We start from the raw sequence: 22,136 nt of genomic DNA on the forward strand, positions 1-22,136 counted from the left end.
ATGGTTAAGATGATAAATTTATGTTGTGTGTTTTTTACCATATGCAGTCTCTGAAGACTATGAAGTGATATAAATAGTACCCGTGATGGCAATGTAGAGTGAAACAATCAGGATATGAAAATGTGTAACAAATATGACTGTAACTGTGTAAACACTATGTGTCATCTACGTGCCTGGGTTTCAGCAGAGCATTTTTTCCCCTCTCTCTCATGTTTCATATTGCTTTCATATTGCTTCATATTGCTTTTATCATTAAACATGAATTCTTTTAACATGCAAAATTGAAATGATCAGAAGGAATACAAATCTCTCAGTTCATCATCATTCCTTGGGGCCTAGGGAAGTTTCACAGCCCACCTACACTGGGTTCTGTTCCCCAGGTTTGTCTGGAAAGCCCTTGTGAACTTCTGACCACATGCAGCCCCAGGTCCAATGGTGGCCAGAAGAGGTCATTACTATTCAGTGGGAATGTTTCAGGTTCAGTTCTTCTGTTGCCTCCTTCTCACTACCTTCGTAGAGTCTAGGAAGGACTGAGCCTAGAGAACAAATTATATTTTTACTAGGGTTTTTAGAGTTCCTTATTAAGTTTAGTAGTGAAATATGCCAAAATAACAACAGCCCACAGTTGTGTGGTTTTGCATGCTCTAAGATTTGAGGGCACTTTAAGAAAGTTTATTTTCACTTATTTTTCTACCTTCCCTGGTAAGGGTGGTAGTGAGTCATTTGTAAATGAGGAAACTGAGGAGACCTGAGTTGCATTAGGGCTGCAAATCCTGAATTAGGACCAAGAACTTCTACATTTCTAGTCTGCTGCTCATTTCAATGAGTCTTATTGTCTACTTGTGGTAAGAGTATTTTATAGTTTTTTTCTAAAAATCCATTTAATGATTTGGTCAAAGGAAATATCCCCAGTGTAGTTAACTCTTCCTTTTCTTTCTTTCTTTTTGTTTTATAGGCCGGCAATGTTTCGTGTGCCCTCAGCCTCTCCCGAGAGTTTCTTCTCTATAGTACGTAATGATAGAAGATAAGCCACCGCTCTGATTTACTGGGAAATCCCTTCTGCTTCTGGCCTTTAATCCCTGCAAGGAAAAGACAGCTGTGTGTCTTTATTTTTCTAATTTTATGATCCAAGCCACATTTCTGATTTTGGATTGAATCTCACCTATCTATTGATCAGTGCATCAGGGGAAAGTTTTTTGGTTTGTAGAAAAATGCTAAGAAGGTATCAACCTGTCCCTTTCCTCCACCGGCTATACCTTAGTGTTACTTCAGTGGGGAACAAGTCCAGGACTGGGAGCGAATGAAATCAATGAGAGCGCTGTGTGCAGGAGAGTGAGTGACTCCTCGCGGGATAACTCATTTTGGCTGTTTCCACAGCGATATCAGTTCTTTCCTTAAAACCAGAGTTCACTTGGCTATCAAGCATCCTGACCAGTTAGTGCAGGGCTCAGCTTCAACCCTGCTCACGTAGCAAGTCACCAGACTTAAACAGCTTAGCTCTCTACTTGGATATTTTTGCCTAAAATTTTGGGGGAAGTTGGGGGAAGTATCTATCCCAATAAGATATTGAGATACTAAAGTAACTAAATAATCACTATTATATTTTAATATTTATAAACTGTATCACATAGGATTCTGTAATTGTATGTATTTATCGATTTTTAATGAATCCATTTAGTAACATTATTCCATTCCGATAATTGGGCAAACAGTGGGATAAGGAAGTAGCCACATGGTCTGGAAACATGTGAGTAATTACAACAGCCAAAGTGATAACCCAACTCTTCTTTATTTCTTTGTGCTTGATCTATTTATTTTTTATTTTTTTTAATGTTTATTTTTTGAGATAGATTCAGAGTGCAAGCAGGGGATGGGTAGAGAGAGAGGGAAACACAGAATCTGAAGCAGGCTCCAGGCTCCGAGCTGTCAGCACAGAGCCCGACGCGGGGCTCGAACTCACAGACCTGAGCTGAAGTTGGAGGCTTAACCGGCTGAGCCACCCAGGCCCCCCTGTGATTGATCTATTAAAATTCCTGTCTGGGGGCACCTGGGTGGCTCGGTGGGTTGAGCCTCCGACTTCAGCACAGGTCATGATCTTGCAGTTGGTGAGTTCGAGCCCCGTGTTGGGCTCTGTGCTGACATCTCGGAGCCTGAAGCCTGCTTCAGATTCTGTCTCCTTCTCTCTCTATCCCTACCCTGCGTGCGCACACACACACTCTCTCTCCCTCTCTCTCTCAAAAATGAATAAACATTAAAAAAAAAGAATCCCTGTCTGTCCCAGAGAACCAAAACCATGTGCAGTTATAGGTGGATAAGCAGGACACAACAAATTGAGATTACTGGCTCCATTTCTGGCTTTGTAGTATTTTCACTGGGGTTTTGGGCTCATCATTTCCTTTCTTCCAAACTTCATTTCCCTTTTTGTTAAAAAAAAAAAAAAAAAAAAAAGGACGGTAACTTCTGTCCCCTCTCTGCCAGAGTGGTGGTGGTGATAGTTAGAAGCACATTGAGCTCCTCGGAGAAAGATGCTTTGGGAGCATTAGAACAATTCAGCACGTCCTTCTGAGAGGCATTGAAAATCATGCACAGAGGCTAGCAGGTCATGGGTGGCTGCCAACCCATGGGGCATCTTACAGCCAAAGTGGGCACCAACAGGTGGGCACAAATAAGACATAAGACCCCTGTGGGAGCCCAGGCTAGAGCCAAAGTCTAGAACCCCTTTGTCTTATATTACACTGTTCTGTGTCTAGGCCAGTTAGGAATTTTGAAGGATCGAGTAGATTTGGCAATGAATTGGCTTTCACTGCTCCAGGGAAGAATAGGTTGGGGCTCTCTGCTATAGGCTTTGGCTCTCTGGACTTCTCTTTCATGGCATTTATGGGTTTCGTTGTAAGTAGTTATTTAACATATCTTTTCTCCATTAGGCTCTAAACTCTGATAAGTTAGCCTCTAGCACAGTATCCAGTACACGGTAGATGTACACTGAAGATTTTTTGAGTGGGTGAATGAATGAGTGAATGAGTGAAGCTTCTTCCCTATACAGAAAACTTACCATCACGCTATCCGAGAGCGGCCATCCTTAGGATCCCTTGGTCTAACAGTGTTAAGTACCACTTCCCTTCCCAAAGTCCTTTGCACCCGCAGATCTACCAGGCCTAACTCAATCTTCTTGGCCTAACTCAATCTTCTTTAATACCAGGTACTCTTCTGGAGGTGAGGGCCTTACATCCTCCTGTGCCTAGACACAGGAGTTATTCAGGGTGTCCAGTCGTTGGTCATGTGCAACAGGGAAGCTGTAGGAAACCTTGGAAGCACTCCCTGAGACCGCTGTTTGGTAATCTGTGTTATTCCCTGCTCTGATTTCTTCCAGGCCCAGATAATAAGAGGATGTCCAGGAACGTGTTGAAATATGAAAAGCTCTTGGCAGAGAGCCCCACCCGGGTGGTAGCTGAGGCTGTCATCCGGAGGCCCAATGTGCCCCACCTGCAGACCAGAGACACCTACGAGGGGTTATGTCAGACCCTGGGATCCCAGGTGGTTCCTCAGGGAAAGAAAAAGGGGGAACAGGCTTAGCTCGAGAGAGAGAAGGTAGAATTGGAACGATGTGAGGGGAAAAGGCTGATGCATTAAAAATTAAAGCTCATTTGGACAGCCTCAGAGTGACCACATTCTGAATCTCCTGCATGCCAGGTTTTTTATGCCGTAGTTCCCCTATATTGGCTTCTGGTCCTAGACCCTTCATCTCTTATGCTGATTCTAGGCTTTCCTTCTAGCCTACTCACTACCAGATCCCTAGCCTCTACTGCTCCTATGAGACAAATTCCAGCCCCTACTTGCTGCTCCAGCCCATCCGGAAGGAAGTCATCCACCTGGAGCCCTATGTTGTTCTCTACCATGACTTTGTCAATGACTTGGAGGCTCAGAAAATTAGAGGACTTGCAGAACCGTGGGTGAGTGTCCCCAAAGCCTGCCAAGGACTTCTCTTTGTGTCATCACATGCCTGGAGTTCAGGAATGTGAGAACAGGCAGCCTGAACAACTGTACACTTTATCAGGCCAGGAATTCAAAATGCCAACTATTCCATAAAACGAATCAATGGTGAAAAAAAATCACAGTAGTTGTTGCTTCTGGAGGGAGGGGATTGGCTGGGAAAGGGGACAAGGGCATTTTCTGGGGTGTTGAAATGTGCTCTTGATATCTTGTTAGGGATGTGGAGTATGCAACTGTGTGCGTTTGTTAAAATCCAGCAAATGGTACGCTTGAGATCTGTGCATATCATTATATGTAAATTTTACCTAAAAAATTCAAAAGTAAGTATCCTTCCTCCCCAATGTCAATCATTCCACATAATGGGTAGAAATTTCTTTTTTAAAAAGGGCGAGGGGACGCCTGTCTGGTTCAGTTGGAAGAGCATGCAACTCTTGATCTCGGGGTCATGCGTTCAAGCCCCAAGTTGGGTGTAGAGAATACTTAAATATATAAAAAACTTTAAAGAAAAGAGTGAAGTGATGGGCAAGGAATGATATCATAGCGCAGATTTACAGAATTACAGAATGGAAAGATTATCTAGTTTAACTAGATTATTTTATTAAAGAGGAAACTGAGGCCCAGAGAGGGGAAGACACTTGATGAAGGTCACATATGTAGCTAGAGCCAGACTTGGAATTTAGGGGTACATCGATGGCTGCTCTGTTATTCTGCCTTCCTATCTCAGCTAACTCAGGCTAAATTATGTTCAGTAACAAACAGCCCCCAGATCTCAGACACAACAAGACTAAAGGTTTGTTTCTTACATTACGCGTCTGCCTTGGGCTGACTGCAGGCATGGCACAGAACTGTCTTCACTTTGAGACCCAGCCTGACAGAGCAGCCTATGTTTGGGACATTTCCAGTCTCAGAGGAGACAAAAAAGACAAGATGGCAAACTCCTAGCTGGCTCCTCCAGCTTCTGCTTCGAAGGGCCAGACATTAATTCTGTCCCTGTTTCACTGGTCAAGGCAAAGCATGAGGCCACAATGGGTTTAATCATCCCCCAGGAAGTGTGGCAAATATTGAGAGAAATACTGCAGTCTATCTCATTTTTATAAGCACGTTGCCTCTTTATAAATGGCACATTAAGGCTGTCTCTGAATAACTTATGTCATCGTGCCCTTGATGGCATGCTGTTCATCCAGGCAGTTATTTGGCTGTTCACCAACAATACAGAGCCTGCTGTGTGCCACACATTGTCCTGGGTGCTGGACATGCGCAGAGATTAAGTATTGGCTCTTTCCCTTTGGGAGCTCACAGCTTAATGGGGGAAAACAGATATTTACACTATCCTGTGATAGGCGCTGTCATAGAGGTGTATGCAAGGAGCTGTGCTATGGCGGCATCGCAAAGTGAACCTTCCTCTGGGGGAAAAGCAGATGGGAGGGGAGGGAGAAATGGAGACGGCTTCTCTGTGAATGTGAAATTCATCCGAGTAACAAGATGGCAAAGGGTATGGCAGGAAGACAAAACAGTACGTAAGGACCCGGTAAGCAGTGTGTTCAGAGAATGGGGTGAAGCTTGGTGGCGGAAGTGTGCAAGGGATGGGGTCGGAGCTGATTGGAGATAAAGCTACATGGTGAGACGCCATGAGGAAGTGCTGAAAATACCATGCTGAGGAGCTTGGATGCTATCCCATAGGCAGGGGGAGAGCTGTCGGACCGTTTAAACAGGAGATGGGCATGATGAGGCCTGTTGATTTTAAGGAAAATTCTGACAGCAGACATGGATTGGAGGGATAAGAGTAGCAGTAATCATCTCGTCCAGCAGCCCTTCCAGTGAAGTCTGGAATCTTCGTGCAGAAGGCTTGAGAGATTAAGCTCTACTGGTCAGTTGGAACAAAGTATCTTTAGTAGCTTTGGCAGTTTAGGGAACCAGTGGTAGTATCTGGCCAGTAGCTGCTTTTTCCTTAGGACAGGCAGCCCACCCTGCAGTCCTTTGTGGTCAGGTCATCTATCTGGCCTGCACACACTTTGCCACTCTCCCTTTTCCCAGAAGCTGATCTGGAGATGCTGATCCCTGTCTGGTCTTTGGCTTTGCCAGGAATAAGCCTTGGCTTATAGGGTGGGGCTTCTACACGGGAACTGAGCTCAAAGGCTTTGGTGGCTTGTGTCGAATTTAATTAATCTGCTTCCTATCCCAGAGAATGCTCTCTTGTCACTTCTCCCTCTATCCACATCCTACCCATCCCTGAAGACTCAGGTGAAGCCACATGCCCCCCTGGACCCATTAGCCCTGTCACTCTGGTGTACTTTCATGGGTTCTTTCAGTAGGAACTTATTTTTTTCTTCAGAGCATTTCTTGGGGCTACATACAAGAACTTCTCTTTTTTGAACTCAAAGCTTTTGTCACTAGTTGTCTTGTATTTTTTTCATTTATTCTGCCATTTTTGTGTTGTCTAGTATCACTAGCTGTTTCAAGGGTTAGCATCCTGTGTCCTCACCTAGACTGTAAAGTAGGAGGGATTGTATGTCATCTTTCTTGAAATGCCTAGCCCCATATTATGCCCATTGCAGCCAGAGTGATCTTTAAAAAGCTGCCCTTGCTTAAACCCTTTTATGGGTCACTTTAATGTCACTTAATGCTCCTTGGCCTGCCTGCTGCTGACCCCCTCCACAGCATGAGCCCCTTGCACTTGACACCCCAGCCACACTAAACAACTTGCACCTCCATGAACAGGCCATGATCCCACTAGCCTCTGCACACACTCTTCTCTCTGCCTAAATCACTCTTCCCTTGGCCTCTTTTGACCTGTATGATTCTGGTTGTCTTCTGCGCATCCTGGGAAGCCTTCCTGTCCCCCATCAGAAGGGACTACATGCTCCTTCTTAATGTTTGTTTAGTGCCCTGAACTTGTCCATTATGGCCCCACTGCATGACTTATGTCTGCTCCATATGTTGTATTTTCAATGCCTAGCATTGTGCTCAGCACAGAGAATAACCAATAAATATCTGCACCCAAAAGTGAATGACTGTGCTGGTGTACAATAAATGTTAAAGGAATTAAGAGCAAGATGGTTCTTGAATGGGGAGGGAGGTGGAGTGGAGTATCCCTAGGATCTTTCTTTCTTTCTTTCTTTCTTTCTTTCTTTCTTTATTTTTTAACGTTTATTTATTTTTGAGACAGAGAGAAACAGAGCATGAATGGGGGAGGGGCAGAGAGAGAGGGAGACACAGAATCGGAAGCAGGCTCCAGGCTCCGAGCCATCAGCCCAGAGCCCGACGCGGGGCTCGAACTCACAGACTGCGAGATCGTGACCTGAGTTGAAGTCGGATGCTTAACCGACTGAGCCACCCAGGCGCCCCATAGGATTTTTCTTTAAACCACTGATGTTGCCCTAGAAAAACGTAAGGGAGCAACTCCTCTAAGAATGTCTCCTCTCTCCTCTACAAAGGGCTCAGGGGAGGATGCTGGGTGAAGGACTAGACAGAAGCGTTATCAGTCACCTACTGATTTCCTGCATCCTGGTACCATAGAAGGATAGGCTGAGAGGACCTCTCAAGAATGTGCTGTTCACATGCTGCATTTTATTTTTTTTTTTAATTTTTTTTTTCAACGTTTTTTATTTATTTTTGGGACAGAGAGAGACAGAGCATGAACAGGGGAGGGGCAGAGAGAGAGGGAGACACAGAATCGGAAACAGGCTCCAGGCTCCGAGCCATCAGCCCAGAGCCCGACGCGGGGCTCGAACTCACGGACCGCGAGATCGTGACCTGGCTGAAGTCGGACGCTTAACCGACTGCGCCACCCAGGCGCCCCCACATGCTGCATTTTATAGCGAGGGTAATGGGTCCAAGGAAGGGACGAGACTTTTTCAAAGTTGTCTACCTGGGTTAGCAGGAACAATACTATAGAAGCCTCCAAGCAGGGAAAGGTGTCTGTCTTGTGCAGTTCATTGCCCTGTGTTCTGCTCTGAATGCATGTGAAGTGCCAGGCCTGGGTCATTAAGCACAGGACTCTAGTTCATTCATTCATTCATTCATTTCACCAATAGTGAGCACCTACTCCCTGCCAGGCTTTCTCTGGACCCTAGGGACCCAGTAATAACAAAAGATTTGCCATCATGGAGCTGACATTCTGATGACAGATGCAGAAATAGACACATCCTTATGTAAATATTTCTCTTTCTGGGGCGCCTGGGTGGCTCAGTTGGTTGAGTGTCTGACTCTTGACTTTGACTCAGGTCATGATCCCAGGATTGTGGGATCAAGCCCTGTGTCAGGCTCTGCATTGAGCATGGAGCCTGCTTAAGATTCTCTCCCTTTCTCCATCTCCCTCGGGGCACCTGGGTAACTCAGTCAGTTAAGCATCTGACTCTTGGTTTTGGCTCAGGTCATGATCTCACAGCTCGGTTCATGGAATAGAGCCCTGCAGTGGGGGCACTGACAGTGCAGAGCCTGCATGGGATTCCCTCTCCCTCTCTCTGCTCAAGTGCTCTCTTTCTCTCTCAAAGTAGATAAATAAACTTAAAGAATTTAAAATTTATATCTACACATTCAGAACAAAATGGAAACAGTTAAATTAATGACTTTGAACCTGTTTGGGGTTTTTTTCTCTCCCTCTCTCTGCTCAAGTGCTCTCTTTCTCTCTCAAAGTAGATAAATAAACTTAAAGAATTTAAAATTTATATCTACACATTCAGAACAAAATAGAAACAGTTAAATTAATGACTTTGAACCTGTTTGGGGTTTTTCCCCCCCATAATCAAGGCAGTTGCAGCCAAATAGATTTTGATTCTTTGTAGGGAAGGGCTTTGTGGGAATTGTTCAGAGGAGAGGGCTGTGCCCACGGGTGGGGAATTTCCTTGTTAGAGGTGTTCATTTAATTTGACAAACACTGAGTGCTGACCTTAGGCCAGGCCCTGTGCCACTAGGAGACAAAGAAGAGTGAGAAACAGCCTTGTTCTGACCGAACTCACAATCTCAGATACAAAAGGGATTCAAATAGCACTTTATTTCAGTTAACAAACTTTGATCGAGTGCTTACTGGCTACCAGATATGATGCTAAAGGTTATTTTTAACTCAGATTTTTTTTGTCATTTATTATTGCTTATTTTCGAGATTGATAGCTATCACTAAATTTGTAGCATGAGCAAAATAATTTTTCGAGAGAGAGTGCACAAGCATGGGGGAGGGGCAGAGAGAGAAAGAGAAAATTTTAAGCAGGCTCCATGCCCCGTGTGGAGCCTAACACGGGACTCCATACCACGGCCCTGGGAGGATGGCCTGAACGGAAATCAAGAGTCATGCTTAACTGACTGAGCCACCCAGGTGCCTCCCACCTTTTTTTTTTTTGGCATGTGCAAAATATTTCTAAATTAAGGAGGAATTGGCGATTGTTAGGTTTACACTGAAGAGAGGGGCATGTCTATGGAAATGATACAGTCCTTCCCTTCACATCATAACCACTTGTACTTTCTCTTACGTCCTTCACATCAGTTACAGAGATCTGTGGTGGCATCAGGTGAGAAGCAGTTGCCAGTGGAGTACCGCATCAGCAAAAGGTAAGAGAGGTCCTTCCCTGTAGGGACTCTGGTCATCCTTGCTGCCTGTCCTCAGGCCTGTGGCACAACGGAAGGTCAGCGATAGCCATCCAGAGATGCTGCTAGAGAATCTGTAGTTCATGTATTGTATCTGTACATTCTTGTTGAGAGGGAGGAATTTCTACTCCTCTCACCCAAGGGCCTATGACAGGTTATATGGTCTGAGGACTTAACTAGGAGGCCCTTAGGGAAAGACTTGACAAAACTTCTATGCCCCAAACCAGAAAATAAGTGTGTAGTTATTCTCCTAATCAGGATTGCTTTTCCAGAGGATTCAGTCCTGTCCCCATTTGGAATCTGACTTTATAAGATTCCATTCCTGCTTCCTGACTCATATTCAGAGCATGACTTGCCAACATTCAGGCAAGAAGGGTGGCCGGAATCTCTGGACCTGATGGCTTCTAGAGAGGCAGAAGCAGCTGAGATTCCAGCTTTATCTTCTTCCCTCAATCCTTGATTTGCACTGTAAAGACAGGACTTAGGATTGGTAAGAGGATGAGTCCCCATCAGAGCCATGGGAGACAGTGACAACAGCATCCATGGAGAGGACGGACCCAGGATGGGTGAATAGTTTTTGTTTTCTGGGAAGTGAGGTGAATAATGAAAGCTTTGACTCAGAATCATTTAGCTTAACTTCTTTGGTACATTTTGTGACCTTTTATTAGGAGTTGTTTTATAAACTTTGGAAGGTCCATATGGCCTCAGCTTCATTGCTTTTCTAACTTTTATGACACTGTAGGGTCAAAGAGAAAATTCGACCTTCTACTTAGACTCATTGCTTTTAGCAGAGTAGGTGGTATTCTTTTTACTTTTCAGGTAAAGAAACTGAGACCCTCATTACTTCCTCTTTTTTCTCTATCATCACTCTGCATCTGTTTGAATTTTGGTTCTGTCCTCACAGCTGCACTGGAACTGGTCCTTCAAAGGTCACCAGTGAACTCCTAATCACCAAATCACTTTCCTGCCCACCAACCTTCACTGATTATCCAACTACCCACAAAGACCAGTTTTATGACCACGGTGTCCTCAGCTTTTTACATGTCTTGAACTTACTTTTCCAGCCTTGTTTCTCATTACTTCTTTCATAGACCAAATGCTTTCACACTTGTGCATATTCTATATTGTTATACCTCCATGTCTGTGCTTATGCTGTTTCTTCAGCCTGCCTTCCTTCCTTCCTTGCATCCTTCTTTCTGGCAATTGATGTAACTCATTCATTCACAGACATATAGTCATTTCTGGCATCAGATCATTGATGCTCCAACCTGTGATGTGTTTTAGTGCCTGGCTGAAGGACACTGTTGACCCACTGCTGGTAACCCTTGATCATCGCATTGGTGCCCTCACAGGCCTTGATGTCCAGCCTCCCTATGCAGAGTATCTCCAGGTGGTGAACTATGGAATCGGTGGTCACTATGAGCCTCACTTTGACCATGCTACGGTAACTATGGGGCCAATGATCAATCTCCTGGGGTAGGGAACCAGGGTATTAATTGCTCTGAGGCAGAGCCCTTAACATGCTCTCAGGGAACACCAAGTGAAATCTTAGAACAAAGACTCTTGTTGCAGGAAGGTCTGAAAGCCTTGGTTTCAAGCAGACTGCTGCTGACTCATTTCCTTTTGGGCCACAATCACCCCTCTCTAAAATTTGCTAGTGGGGAGAAAAATATGGCTTGTCATGTAGTCTTCTGTCTTGTTTCATCCAGGGACTTCCCAGTGAAGATTGTCCTTTTTACAGTCACTTTCCTTTCCACATGATTTCAACTGCCCATCTTTGTTGATGTGTATTGAGCAAGTAATTTTTAAGGATTAAAAGATCTCTCCAAAATTGATCTATAGATCAATAACCCAAACTTTATCAAAATTAGAAGAAATTATAGAAATTAATAAGCTGATCCTAAAATGTATATGGAAATACAAAGGATCCAGGACAGCCAAAATTTTGAAAAGAACAAAGTTGGAGGACACAACACTACTTGATTTCAAAACGTAATATAGAGCAACAATAATCAGGGCTGTGTGGTATTGATATAAGGATAAACACATAGGTCAGTGGAACAGAACAAAGTCCAGAAATAAACCCACACATGGCCAATTGAATTTTGACAAAGGTGCCACAGAAATTCAATGAGGAAAAGATACTCTTTTCAACAAATGGTGCTGGGACAATTGGGTATCTACTTGCAAAACAACAACAACAACAACAACAACAACTTTAGACTCTTACCTCACACCATATACAAAAATTAACTGAAAATGGATTATAGACCTAAATGTAAAATGCAAAACTATAAAATGTCTAGAAGAAAATATAGAGAAATCTTTGTGACTAGGCAAAGTTTCTTAGGATAACAAAACATGATCCATAAAAGAAAAATTAAGAGTGATAAATTGGACCTCATCAAAATTACAATCATTTGCTTTTCAAACACACCATTAGAAAATGAAAGGACAAATCACTAACTAGGAGAAAACACTCATAAATTGTATACCTGGTAAAAAAAAGTTGTATCCAAAATATATAAAAAACTTATAATTCAGTAATAAGACAACTCAATTTTTTCTTTTATCTCTCTATTTGTCTATGTATTTATCTATCATCTATCTAAGTAAGCTCTATGCCCAATGTGGGCTTATGAGCTTGAATTCATAAGCCCAAGATCAAGAGTTGTGTGTTTTACTGACTGAGCCAGCCAGGCACCCCATAACTCAAATTTAAAAAACGGGCTTATTTGAGGGATGCCTGGGTGGCTCAGTTGCTTAAGTCTTCAACTCCTGATTTCGGCTCAGGTCATGGTCTCACAGTCTATGAGTTTGAGCCCCACATTGGGCTCTGTGCTGACAATGCAGAGTCTGCTTGGGATTCTCTCTCTCCTTCTCTCTGTCTGCCCCCGCCCACCCTATCAAAATAAATAAATAAACTTTAAATTAAATAAATAAATAAATAAAATAATATGTTAAAAATGGGCTTATTTGAATTAATATTATGTATAGGTTAATAATGAAATAGGTTATTTGAATGGGTACTTCACCAAATAAAATAAATGAATGGGTAATAAGCACATAAAAATATGCTCAATGTCATCAGAGAAATAAAAATTAAAACCACAATGAGACAGCACCATACTCCTATTACAGTGGCTCAATAACAAAGACAGATAATATCAAATGTTGATCGAAGTGTGCAGGAGCTCAAATTTTCATACATTGCTGATGGAAATGTGAAATGGTACAGCCATTTTCAAAGATAGTTTGGCAGTTTCTTAAAAAGTTATACATATAGGGGTGCCTGAGTGGCTCAAACATCCAACTTCAGCTCAGGTCATTATCTCATGGTTCATGAATTCAAGCACTGTGTTGCGTTCTGTGCTGACAGCTCAGAGCCTGGAGCCTGCTTCAGATTCTGTGTCTTCCTCTCTCTCTGCCTTTGCCCAGCTTGCACTTTGTCTCTCTCTCTCAAAAATAAATAAAACATTTACAAAAATTAAAAGAAAAAGTTATACATACGCCTACATATGATCCACCTATTCCTCTCCTAAGTATTTTACCCAAGAGAAAAGGAAATATGTCCATACAAAGACTTGTACAAGAGGGGCATCTGGGCAGCTCAGTCGGTTAAGCATCTGACTCTTCATTTCAGTTCCGGTCAAGATCTCACAGTTCATGAGATTGAGCCCTGCACTGGGCTCTGTGCTGATAGCACAGAGCCTGCATGGGATTTCTCTCTCTCCCTGTCTCTCTCTCTGCCCCTCCCCACTCACACACTCTCTCTTTCTCTCTCTCTCTCAAAATAAATTAATTAATTTTAAAAAAGACTTGTATAAGAATGTTTAAAACAGATTTATTGATAATAGCTAAGAATTATAAACAACCCAAATGCTCATCAACAAGTGAATGAATAAACACATTTTTCTATATCTACACAATGGAATACTACTCAGCAATAGAAAGGAATGAACTACTACTGATATACCCAACAATATAGATGAATCTTAAAAACACTATGCTGGGGCGCCTGGGTGGCGCAGTTGGTTAAGCGTCCGACTTCAGCCAGGTCACGATCTCGCGGTCCGTGAGTTCGAGCCCCGCGTCAGGCTCTGGGCTGATGGCTCGGAGCCTGGAGCCTGTTTCCGATTCTGTGTCTCCCTCTCTCTCTGCCCCTCCCCCGTTCATGCTCTGTCTCTCTCTGTCCCAAAAATAAATAAACGTTGAAAAAAAAAAATTAAAAAAAAAAAAACAAAAAAACACTATGCCAAAAAACAAAACAAAACAAAACAACACTATGCTAAGTGAAAGAAGCCAAACAAAAAAAGACTACATATTTTATGAGTCTGCTTATTATGAAATTTCTAGAAAAGGCAAACTATAGAGACAGAAAGTACATCAGTGGTTGCTCAGGGTTGAGGGTGGGATAGGGACTGACTACAAACTGACATGAGGGAACTTTTTAAGCTGGAAAAGTGCTCTAAAATTGGATTGTGCAAGTGGTGCACAACTGGTAAAATTTACCAAAACTCACTGAAAAAAGTACTCTTACAATGGGTGAATTTTGTGATATGTAAATTAGATCTCAGTTAAACTGTTCTATGTCAAAAGAGTGTGTCTCTTTGGCAAATAACTGGGAACTCCAGTCTTATGACTTGGTGTTCCTAGTTCCTACAGAGTAATTATCTGTAATAGTGTATCTACAAATTTCTTTATTTCACTGGAACCGAAGGTACAGTTAACCTCAGATAGTACTTTCACTACTGACAAGCAGTTCTGTTTGATTAGTACAGTTGACCCTTGAACAACTCAGGCCAACCCCTTGCACAGTCAAGAATCTGTGTATAATTTTGACTCCCCAAACACTTAACTTCTCATAGCCTACTCTTGACTGGAAGTCTTGGTGATGACATAAACCATTGATTAACACATATTTTGTATATGTTTTATATACTGTAATCTTACAATAAAGCAAGCTAGATTAAAGAAGAATGTTATTAAGAAGATCATAAGGAAGAGAAAACATGTTTACCGCACTTATTGAAAAAATCTATGTACAAGTGGACCTGCCCAGTTCAAACCCATATTGTTCAAGGATCAACTGTATACAATTCATTTAAATGAGTCTCTGATAAATTAGTAAAAGAAAAACAGTAATTGACTACCTGCCAGCAAGGGTGGGTACTCAACTAGGTGTGGCTCAAGGCTATAGCCCTTCTGTGACACCCCCATTTTCCTCCCTGTATTATGTTAGAATCCTGTTACTGTGGTGCCATGTGCATAAAATAATGATATGTTTTATTTTTGTCCCAGTCACCAACCAGTCCACTGTACAGAATGAAGTCTGGGAACCGAGTTGCAACATTTATGATCTATGTGAGTCTTGCTTTGGAAGGACCAGAGCTTCTTATTTAATGACTATTTATACTGCTTTTATTTTATGGTTTTCAAAACCGTATCAGATACTGATTTTATCTATCTGTCTATCTATACAGCACAAAAATCTCTGAGACTTTTGTGACTTTCAGACAGCATTTTTATTAGGCTCTATAGGAGCTAAAGAAATATAAGTCAGGGTTCCTGCCCGCAAAGAGCTTATACTGCATACACTTAAATATGACCTTCTCATAGGCAGTAATTAGGAAGGGAAGTGGGGTTACATTGAAGGCCAAGAGATTCCTGACCAACACAGGAAGAGAATGTGAGGGTCTCTCTCTTTGAAGTCCCATAGACTAACTGGTGTTGGAAAGCATGGACCCAGAGATGAGGTTGTAGAGCCGTGACAGGAAAGAGGAAAGAGAAATGAGACACCTAAGATTATGGAAGAATAGAGATGCCTACTGAGATGCTCTCTTATGTGCAGTGAAAATTCTCTTTCCTATCTCCCCATAAAATGTTCAGTAAAATCAGCATTAAACCCCCTTAACAAATAAATTGGCCTCCTCTCCTAGTTTCTGACCTGATCCTACAGGAATTGAACCCAGTTGCTATTATCTCACCAACCCCCTTCCCTTCAAATGGTGTGGGTTTACTTCATTCTCTATGGACAAGTCATAATTTCAGTCGTCTGTCACTTAAATTGTAAGAGGTGTATTACTGTTCACTGAAGGCATAAACATATTAGTAGAAGGGCTCTGCATAACACCCAAAGATGAAGTCCTGTTTCAGGCTCACTAGAATAGCAGACACACCCCACCCTAGCATTCCCTCTTTTGTCAGTGCTGTATTGTCTCCACAGTACAGCCAAGAAAGGACTAGAGGCCACACTTTATGGTCTGTAATGCTGGTGATCCCTTTGTGTTTCTTCACGTGACTCAGTTTTCTACTTCCTGCAGAACTGGAAGGCGATCACTTCCAATGTGTCTGGCCTCTAGTGGTTATTCTGAGTGTTCTTATCAGGCAGAGGGACGTCAGCTCTCCAGGCAGGGGGCATGTCTTATTGCCTGCAGCTGGTTGCATCTCTGGTTGATGACTCAAGCTGGCATGGGTGGTCACAGACAGTGATGAATATCGTTATCAACCAAAGAGTAGGACATCTAGGGGCCAGTATCTCCCTGTCCTTTACTTCCCTAATATCTCCTACCACTGGTTCCCTGGTTACAGAGGTCCAGTTACTATGGTGAGGGTAGCATCGATGCAAGAGCCCTGCAATTTTAAATGGCAAAATGCAAGTGTGTGTATATGGGGGCGGGGGGTAGTGAGTGCACACAAACATGTGCATGTACATTTGGGTTTTAAGCATTTGTGACAGTGGATTGGAATGCACTTTGGGTTTGCACAGTGGAATGGAATGCACTTAGAGTTGGCCTAATTCTGGTTCTGCCGCTTGATATATGTGGCCTCAGCACAAACTACATCAATTCTTTGAGCTCGTTTTCTTGTCCTGTGCCTCCCATTGGGTTGTCTTGAGGATCTGATGAAATAACATAAGGGAACATCACTCTATAAAGTTTTATCCAGCATGTTTCTATCATTGTACCCCACAAACAAGCATAGAACCCCTTAAAGGGGCACTGGCATCATGGGACCTAGGAAGTGCTAGGTTATGCCCAATTCTTTCACCTTCAGGTTGGGGAAAAGACCATCATAAACATTTCTAACAAGAAGCATAGCGTTTGTGGAGAACCTAAGAGCTATATTGCAGGGAGAAAATAATGTATAAGATGTACAGAGGACTGAGCTGAAATCAAGTTTGTAATTTGCTGTTCAAATTGGATAAGATCAGTCCCAGTACAAAACAGTGAAAGCTTTAGTCCTACCCCACCGACTTCGCAATCCTGTTCAGGCGCTTCATAGCACACAGGTCAGGTTCTCTTTTCAATTTGTTGGACAAGTCATTCCTTCCCACCATACTGCAAAACCACAGGTACAGGAATGCAGGAAAGTCCAGGTTCCCCCTGTGTAAACCCATAGTTGCCTACAGCAGGAGTTAGAACAGAATCATCTAGTTTGTTGGTTACACAAGGGGCAAATTGTTGCTCTCATCGACCTTCTCAAAGGTCGCTAAGAAATGCTAAAAATCACAGGGAGCTAAGAAATGCTAAAAATCACCACTGCCATTACCAGGTTCTGAAGCACCACGTCAATTCAATTTCTTCTAACAAGTGCCAGCTTCCCAACCCCTGACAGGTGAATGTGGTGGGATCCATGGCTGTTCTGATAGACAGGGCGAGGTAAGGCTGGCACTGTCATGTTGTGCTCCTAGTGCAGCATGTATCAAAAGTATTCAATGCATGCACACACATTCTTGACTCAGTAATACTAATGGTCCAGACTCTTTCCTACGAGAAGAGCATAAGATGAAAAAATGATTTTACTCATTAAGAGTTATTTATAATAGTAAACATTTGGAAATAACCTGAATGTTCAAGGGTGTAGCATAAAGATTGTAAGCAGGGATTCTGTAGTTAGTATTGGCTCAGTTAAATCAGGCTCAGTCACTGAGGAGTCAGGTGACCTTTTGTGAAGTACTTAAGCTGAGACTCAGTTTCCTATTTGTAAAAAGTGAATTATAACAATAACAATTCTAATTTATAGGACTGTTGTGAGGAATAAGTAGGATATCCACGAGGACTTAGTATAATATCTAGCATATAGTCAATGCTGAGTAAATGTCAGTTACTAGTATGTAAATTATAACAATGCCTTTTTTTCCTCGATGATATGATGAGTAATATTTTTAAGTATTTTCCTGTATTTTAAAATTATTTATATATTTGACAATCAGAAAAAAACTTCATATTAAGAGAACATATCCACAATTCTAGAATATACCAGTGGTGAAACTCCTTAGCTGAGGTTACCTAGAGAGAGATAAGTGGTGTGGGAAACATGCCACAGCTGCAGTCAGTGGTTCCTACAATGCCCAACTTTGAAATCTAATTGTTATCTAAACAGTGCTCTGCAAGCCACAGTCATGACCCATTCGTGGGCTGTGAAATTAATTTAGTGGATGTGGTTGGTATTTGAGAAATCTGAACTAGAATAGAATGAAATAAAATGGAAAATAACAAGGGGTATCTCATCTAAGAATGTTTATGAAACTTGTACTTCAGGGGCGTGTGTGTGTCTTGGGTTGTGATAATAAACTAGATTTCTTCCTGAGGGTCTCAAACTTCGAATCTACTTACTGTAGCCCTCAATAAGGATGTTAGCTGGAAGGATAAAGAAACGGGGAATTCCTAAAGGCTTTCCAATTTGTGGCCCTGCAGGCAAACACTGATGCCATTGAGCAGTCTTCCTTAATTCCTAAATTGGGTCATTGTCTCTCAATAAGTATTTCTCCCAGAGCTGAAATAGAGGAAGGAATCTATGTGGAAATGACATCAGATGTCAGGTAGGGCAGAGTTGGATAGTCAGGGGCTATTTCAACGCTGGCTCTTCTCTGGCACTGTAGCTGAGCTCGGTGGAAGCTGGAGGAGCCACCGCCTTCATCTATGCCAACTTCAGCGTGCCTGTGGTCAAGGTGAGTGGGGATCTGGTCCCAGCACACGGTGGTAATAAAAGTGCAGAACTAACACTCGAGCTTTGGTGCTGTCTGTGTCTGCAAGCTTATTCCTGGGAGGGAGGATAAAAAGATGTTTTCCCTTGATTCTCGAAATTAAAGGTAATTCCTCAGTGTGGATGGCCACATGATACTTGTGCCTCTATTTTTTAATTTTATGACTACTTATATTGCAAGTAGCTGGATAACATGTCTGCCTTCTCTATTACAATAAACTCCTCAAGGTAAGAACTCAGTTTTAGTGACCTTTGGGTCCTCTGAACACTGAGGGCCGAAGGCACTGAGGGTACAGAAAAAAACTCATAGTCCTTGTCGTCCAGGATCTCAGAGAAGTTAACAGGCAGGCAGGAACAAAATATGGCAATAAGAGCTATGAAATCACATGAGGCACAGAGGAGGGCCATGTGATAAGAGGTTTTACTCCCCCCCTCCCTCATCCCCTGGTTCAGACCAGTCAAGCTCCCTCACAGCCCCTACCTAATTCAGGAATGAAATGAATATATATAAATGATATCGTGCCTATAAAACACTTAGCACAGTGCCAGGCACAAGGTAAGTACCGCATAATAAAATGCAGAAATCTCTGAATACTCGGGATTGTTGTCTCTTCTGGGCTTGGGAATGCAGATGTTGTCAGTGCATTTGTGAAGCTGTTCATTACTTTGGGTTTAAACTGCTTCTAATGTCCAAGGTTAAACTAAGTGTATAGGAATTGTATAGGGGGGGGAAATCTGTGTATGGGATCAAAAAGAACATATAGCATTTGGAGTCAAAACACCTGGGTTTGAGTCTTGTGCTCCTTCTTGGTTGCATTATTTAAAGCCGCTAAGCCTCAGCTTCCTTGCTGCTAAAGTTGGGAGTTATGATACTGCCTGCTTCCTGGGGGTGTTATTAGTAAGTGCCAAAGGAAGGGTAAGCATCTGAATTAAGTTCTTAATTGTATAAGGAATATTTTGTTCCATTTTGTGGTTTTTCCTGAGTGCCTCTCCTCAGTGATCCCATGACATCACGGGATTCACCTTTCTCCTAGCACTTGCTACACCGTCTTGTTCTGGTTTGTTTTTATGTCTTGTCTCTCCACTAAGACTGTGGGCTCCTGAGAGCAGAATTGGACATGATTTGTCTCTGCATCTTCAGAGCCTGGAGCAGAGAAGGCTCTCAATAAATGATGTATGCATGAATGAATGGGTGAACGGCAACTTACGCCATTTTGTGCCATTTTATGCATGACTTGCTTCCAATCTGCGTGGATAATTTTCTCATTTAATGACATGCATGCATTTGCCTTAGTCATGTACTTCCAAAGGACTGAAATTCTGGGCTTACCCTCTCTGGGGTGGGCCCTTTTGTTTTCAGAATGCAGCACTGTTTTGGTGGAATCTGCATAGGAGTGGTGAAGGGGATGGAGACACACTTCATGCTGGTTGTCCTGTCCTGGTGGGAGATAAGTGGGGTAAGGCCTGCCTTTCTGGGCATAAGAATGGGGCGAGGGGGTCAGAGTAAAGTGAAATAGGGGGTGAATGGAAAATAGCATAGCCTTGTCATTCCAATAGCTTCCTTATAGTGCCACATTATATTGAGATGATCAGGTTGTTGGGTTAGTTGCCCCCAACAGATTGGGAAGCCTTAAAGGACAGATCCTCTTATAGAGAAGCTGTCAGTGAAAGCTTATTGACCTGACCAGACAGGCCTTGCTTTCTGAGCACAGTTGAGGAAAACGGTGCTAAGTTCCAGCCCTCTAATCCAAGGAGAGAACCATCGAGCTACTATGTGTAGCATTTAGTGCTTTCCCGTGAGGAGATGGTCAACCAAGGAAGAGATAAATAAGCAGCAGATGTATTCATGTCATATATGTGACCAAAACTACGTAGTTCTGACGACAGAAAAAGAAATAGACGAGAGACTCTCATGCTGAGATAGGGAATTGCCAGGAGAAGCCACCCCTTTATTCTCATTACTCTGGATTGGCACCAGGGGGAAGGTGGACTTTTAGGAGCTACATGAATAAAGAGTAAGTGACCTTAGTACCCAAGGTTTGAGAATCAGTGTACAGTAGACAGGCCCTGTCAAAGACTTTTTCTAGGGGACAATGTCCTCTTTGCTATTTATCTTTGCTAGAAGCAACATCCTGTGGTCTGTAGCAGGGCTGGGACGAAGATAGGGCAAGTGAGTTGCGTAGGGTGCAGAATGCAAGCGGGTCCTCACACAGCCCTGGGAGCGAGCATCGCTGCTGTCTGCTCTGTTGAGCCTGCTCTCTTCTTCTTCTTCTTCCCTGTTCTCCCCCAGTGGCCAACAAGTGGATACATGAGTATGGACAGGAATTCCGCAGGCCATGCAGCTCAAGCCCTGAAGACTAAAATGTTGGCAGAGAGAAGCTGGTGGAGTCCTGTGGCTTTCCAGAGAAGCCAGAAGCAAAAAGCTAAGCTAGGAGAGGAGAAAGGAGAGCTACGGGAAGAGGGCCTTGTAAGCATTGCTTGTTCCTTGCAAATGGGAGTTAAGGAAGTGATCTGTATCAGGGAACAGAATTTACATGGTTTCTCCTCCAGTCATTGCAGTCAGAATAGAATGGACAGGCAATACAAAGAAGGTAACAAGAAATCCAAAGGGAGAAGTTTCTGGGGCTCAGGCTCTCTATGTTGGAAATAGGACTTACCAACAGTCCCTGGGGTTTGGTCAATGACGGTTCTGCCACTTTGAGCACTGACCACAGGGGCCCAGAAGTGGCAATGAGGACACCTGCAGGAAGGGGCTAGCCTGACTTCCATGGCTTTTTGCCCTTCCCTCCACTGACTTCTGCTGAGCAGGGATTGTTTCTGTGACAGGAGTGTACCTCATATGATATTTTTAAAAAACAGAATGAAGTTTTCTTCTTTTTTTATATGATGATTTTTTAATACAGCCATTAAAAGTGTTTATAAATCATTTTTCACAACCAAGAATATTCTTACATAACATTGAGTAAAAAAATATACATGTATATGTGTGTGTGTGTGTGTGTGTGTGTATCTATATATATATATAATTATGCTATAATCTCAATTTGGCTCACCTCCCACCAATCCCCTCTCATTACATTCCAGACACGTGAAATTCTTTCCATTCCTAAAACCACTATGCTAATTGCCATCAGTATCATCCCCACCTTTCAGGTCTTTGCATTGGCTGCTCCCTCAAATCCCCCCATGGCCAAATTCTTCTTGTTGTCCCACTCTGGGCTCAGTGTCACTTCAGAGAGGGCTTCCCTGACCGCCTGACCCTCCAGTCATTTTCTTTCATGTTAATGGTTTTTATTTTCTTCATGTTTCTCAAATTGCAATTACTCTAGTCATTTAATTGTGGTCAGTTTCCTTCCCTGCAGGCTGTGTGCGTTAGGACTCCACCCTACTTTGTACACGCCTCTATAATAGCCCCCATCGCCCTGAATTTCAATATTTGTTTATTTGCTTTGCTACCTGCACTGAACTCTGTTCTCCTTCTTCCTCCTGGTATCCCCAGAAAGTCTGGTTCAAATAAGTAGGCGTTCAGCAAATATTTTTGGATAAGTGAATAAAAAGGCATCTTTTGAGCTGTGCTT

At 42.8% G+C, this 22,136-nt stretch overlaps 1 protein-coding gene across 3 annotated transcripts in view; it reads left to right on the forward strand.

Moving 5' to 3' along the window:
* Positions 1 to 21,498, forward strand: part of P4HA3 (prolyl 4-hydroxylase subunit alpha 3) — a 43,252-nt gene extending 21,754 nt beyond the window's left edge. For all 3 annotated transcript variants that reach the window (XM_043580261.1, XM_043580262.1, XM_043580263.1), the window contains 9 exons: positions 956 to 1,007; positions 3,371 to 3,534; positions 3,774 to 3,950; positions 9,470 to 9,534; positions 10,855 to 11,014; positions 14,872 to 14,934; positions 18,455 to 18,523; positions 19,919 to 20,015; positions 20,849 to 21,498. In XM_043580261.1, the coding sequence (XP_043436196.1) occupies positions 956 to 1,007; positions 3,371 to 3,534; positions 3,774 to 3,950; positions 9,470 to 9,534; positions 10,855 to 11,014; positions 14,872 to 14,934; positions 18,455 to 18,523; positions 19,919 to 20,015; positions 20,849 to 20,919 (918 nt within the window). In that variant the 3' untranslated portion in view covers positions 20,920 to 21,498. The remainder of the gene's footprint in view (positions 1 to 955; positions 1,008 to 3,370; positions 3,535 to 3,773; positions 3,951 to 9,469; positions 9,535 to 10,854; positions 11,015 to 14,871; positions 14,935 to 18,454; positions 18,524 to 19,918; positions 20,016 to 20,848) is intronic.
* The last annotated feature ends 638 nt before the right edge of the window (positions 21,499 to 22,136 follow it).

Source organism: Prionailurus bengalensis, chromosome D1 (assembly GCF_016509475.1).
Source record: "Prionailurus bengalensis isolate Pbe53 chromosome D1, Fcat_Pben_1.1_paternal_pri, whole genome shotgun sequence".
In the NCBI taxonomy this organism is placed as follows: domain Eukaryota; kingdom Metazoa; phylum Chordata; class Mammalia; order Carnivora; family Felidae; genus Prionailurus; species Prionailurus bengalensis.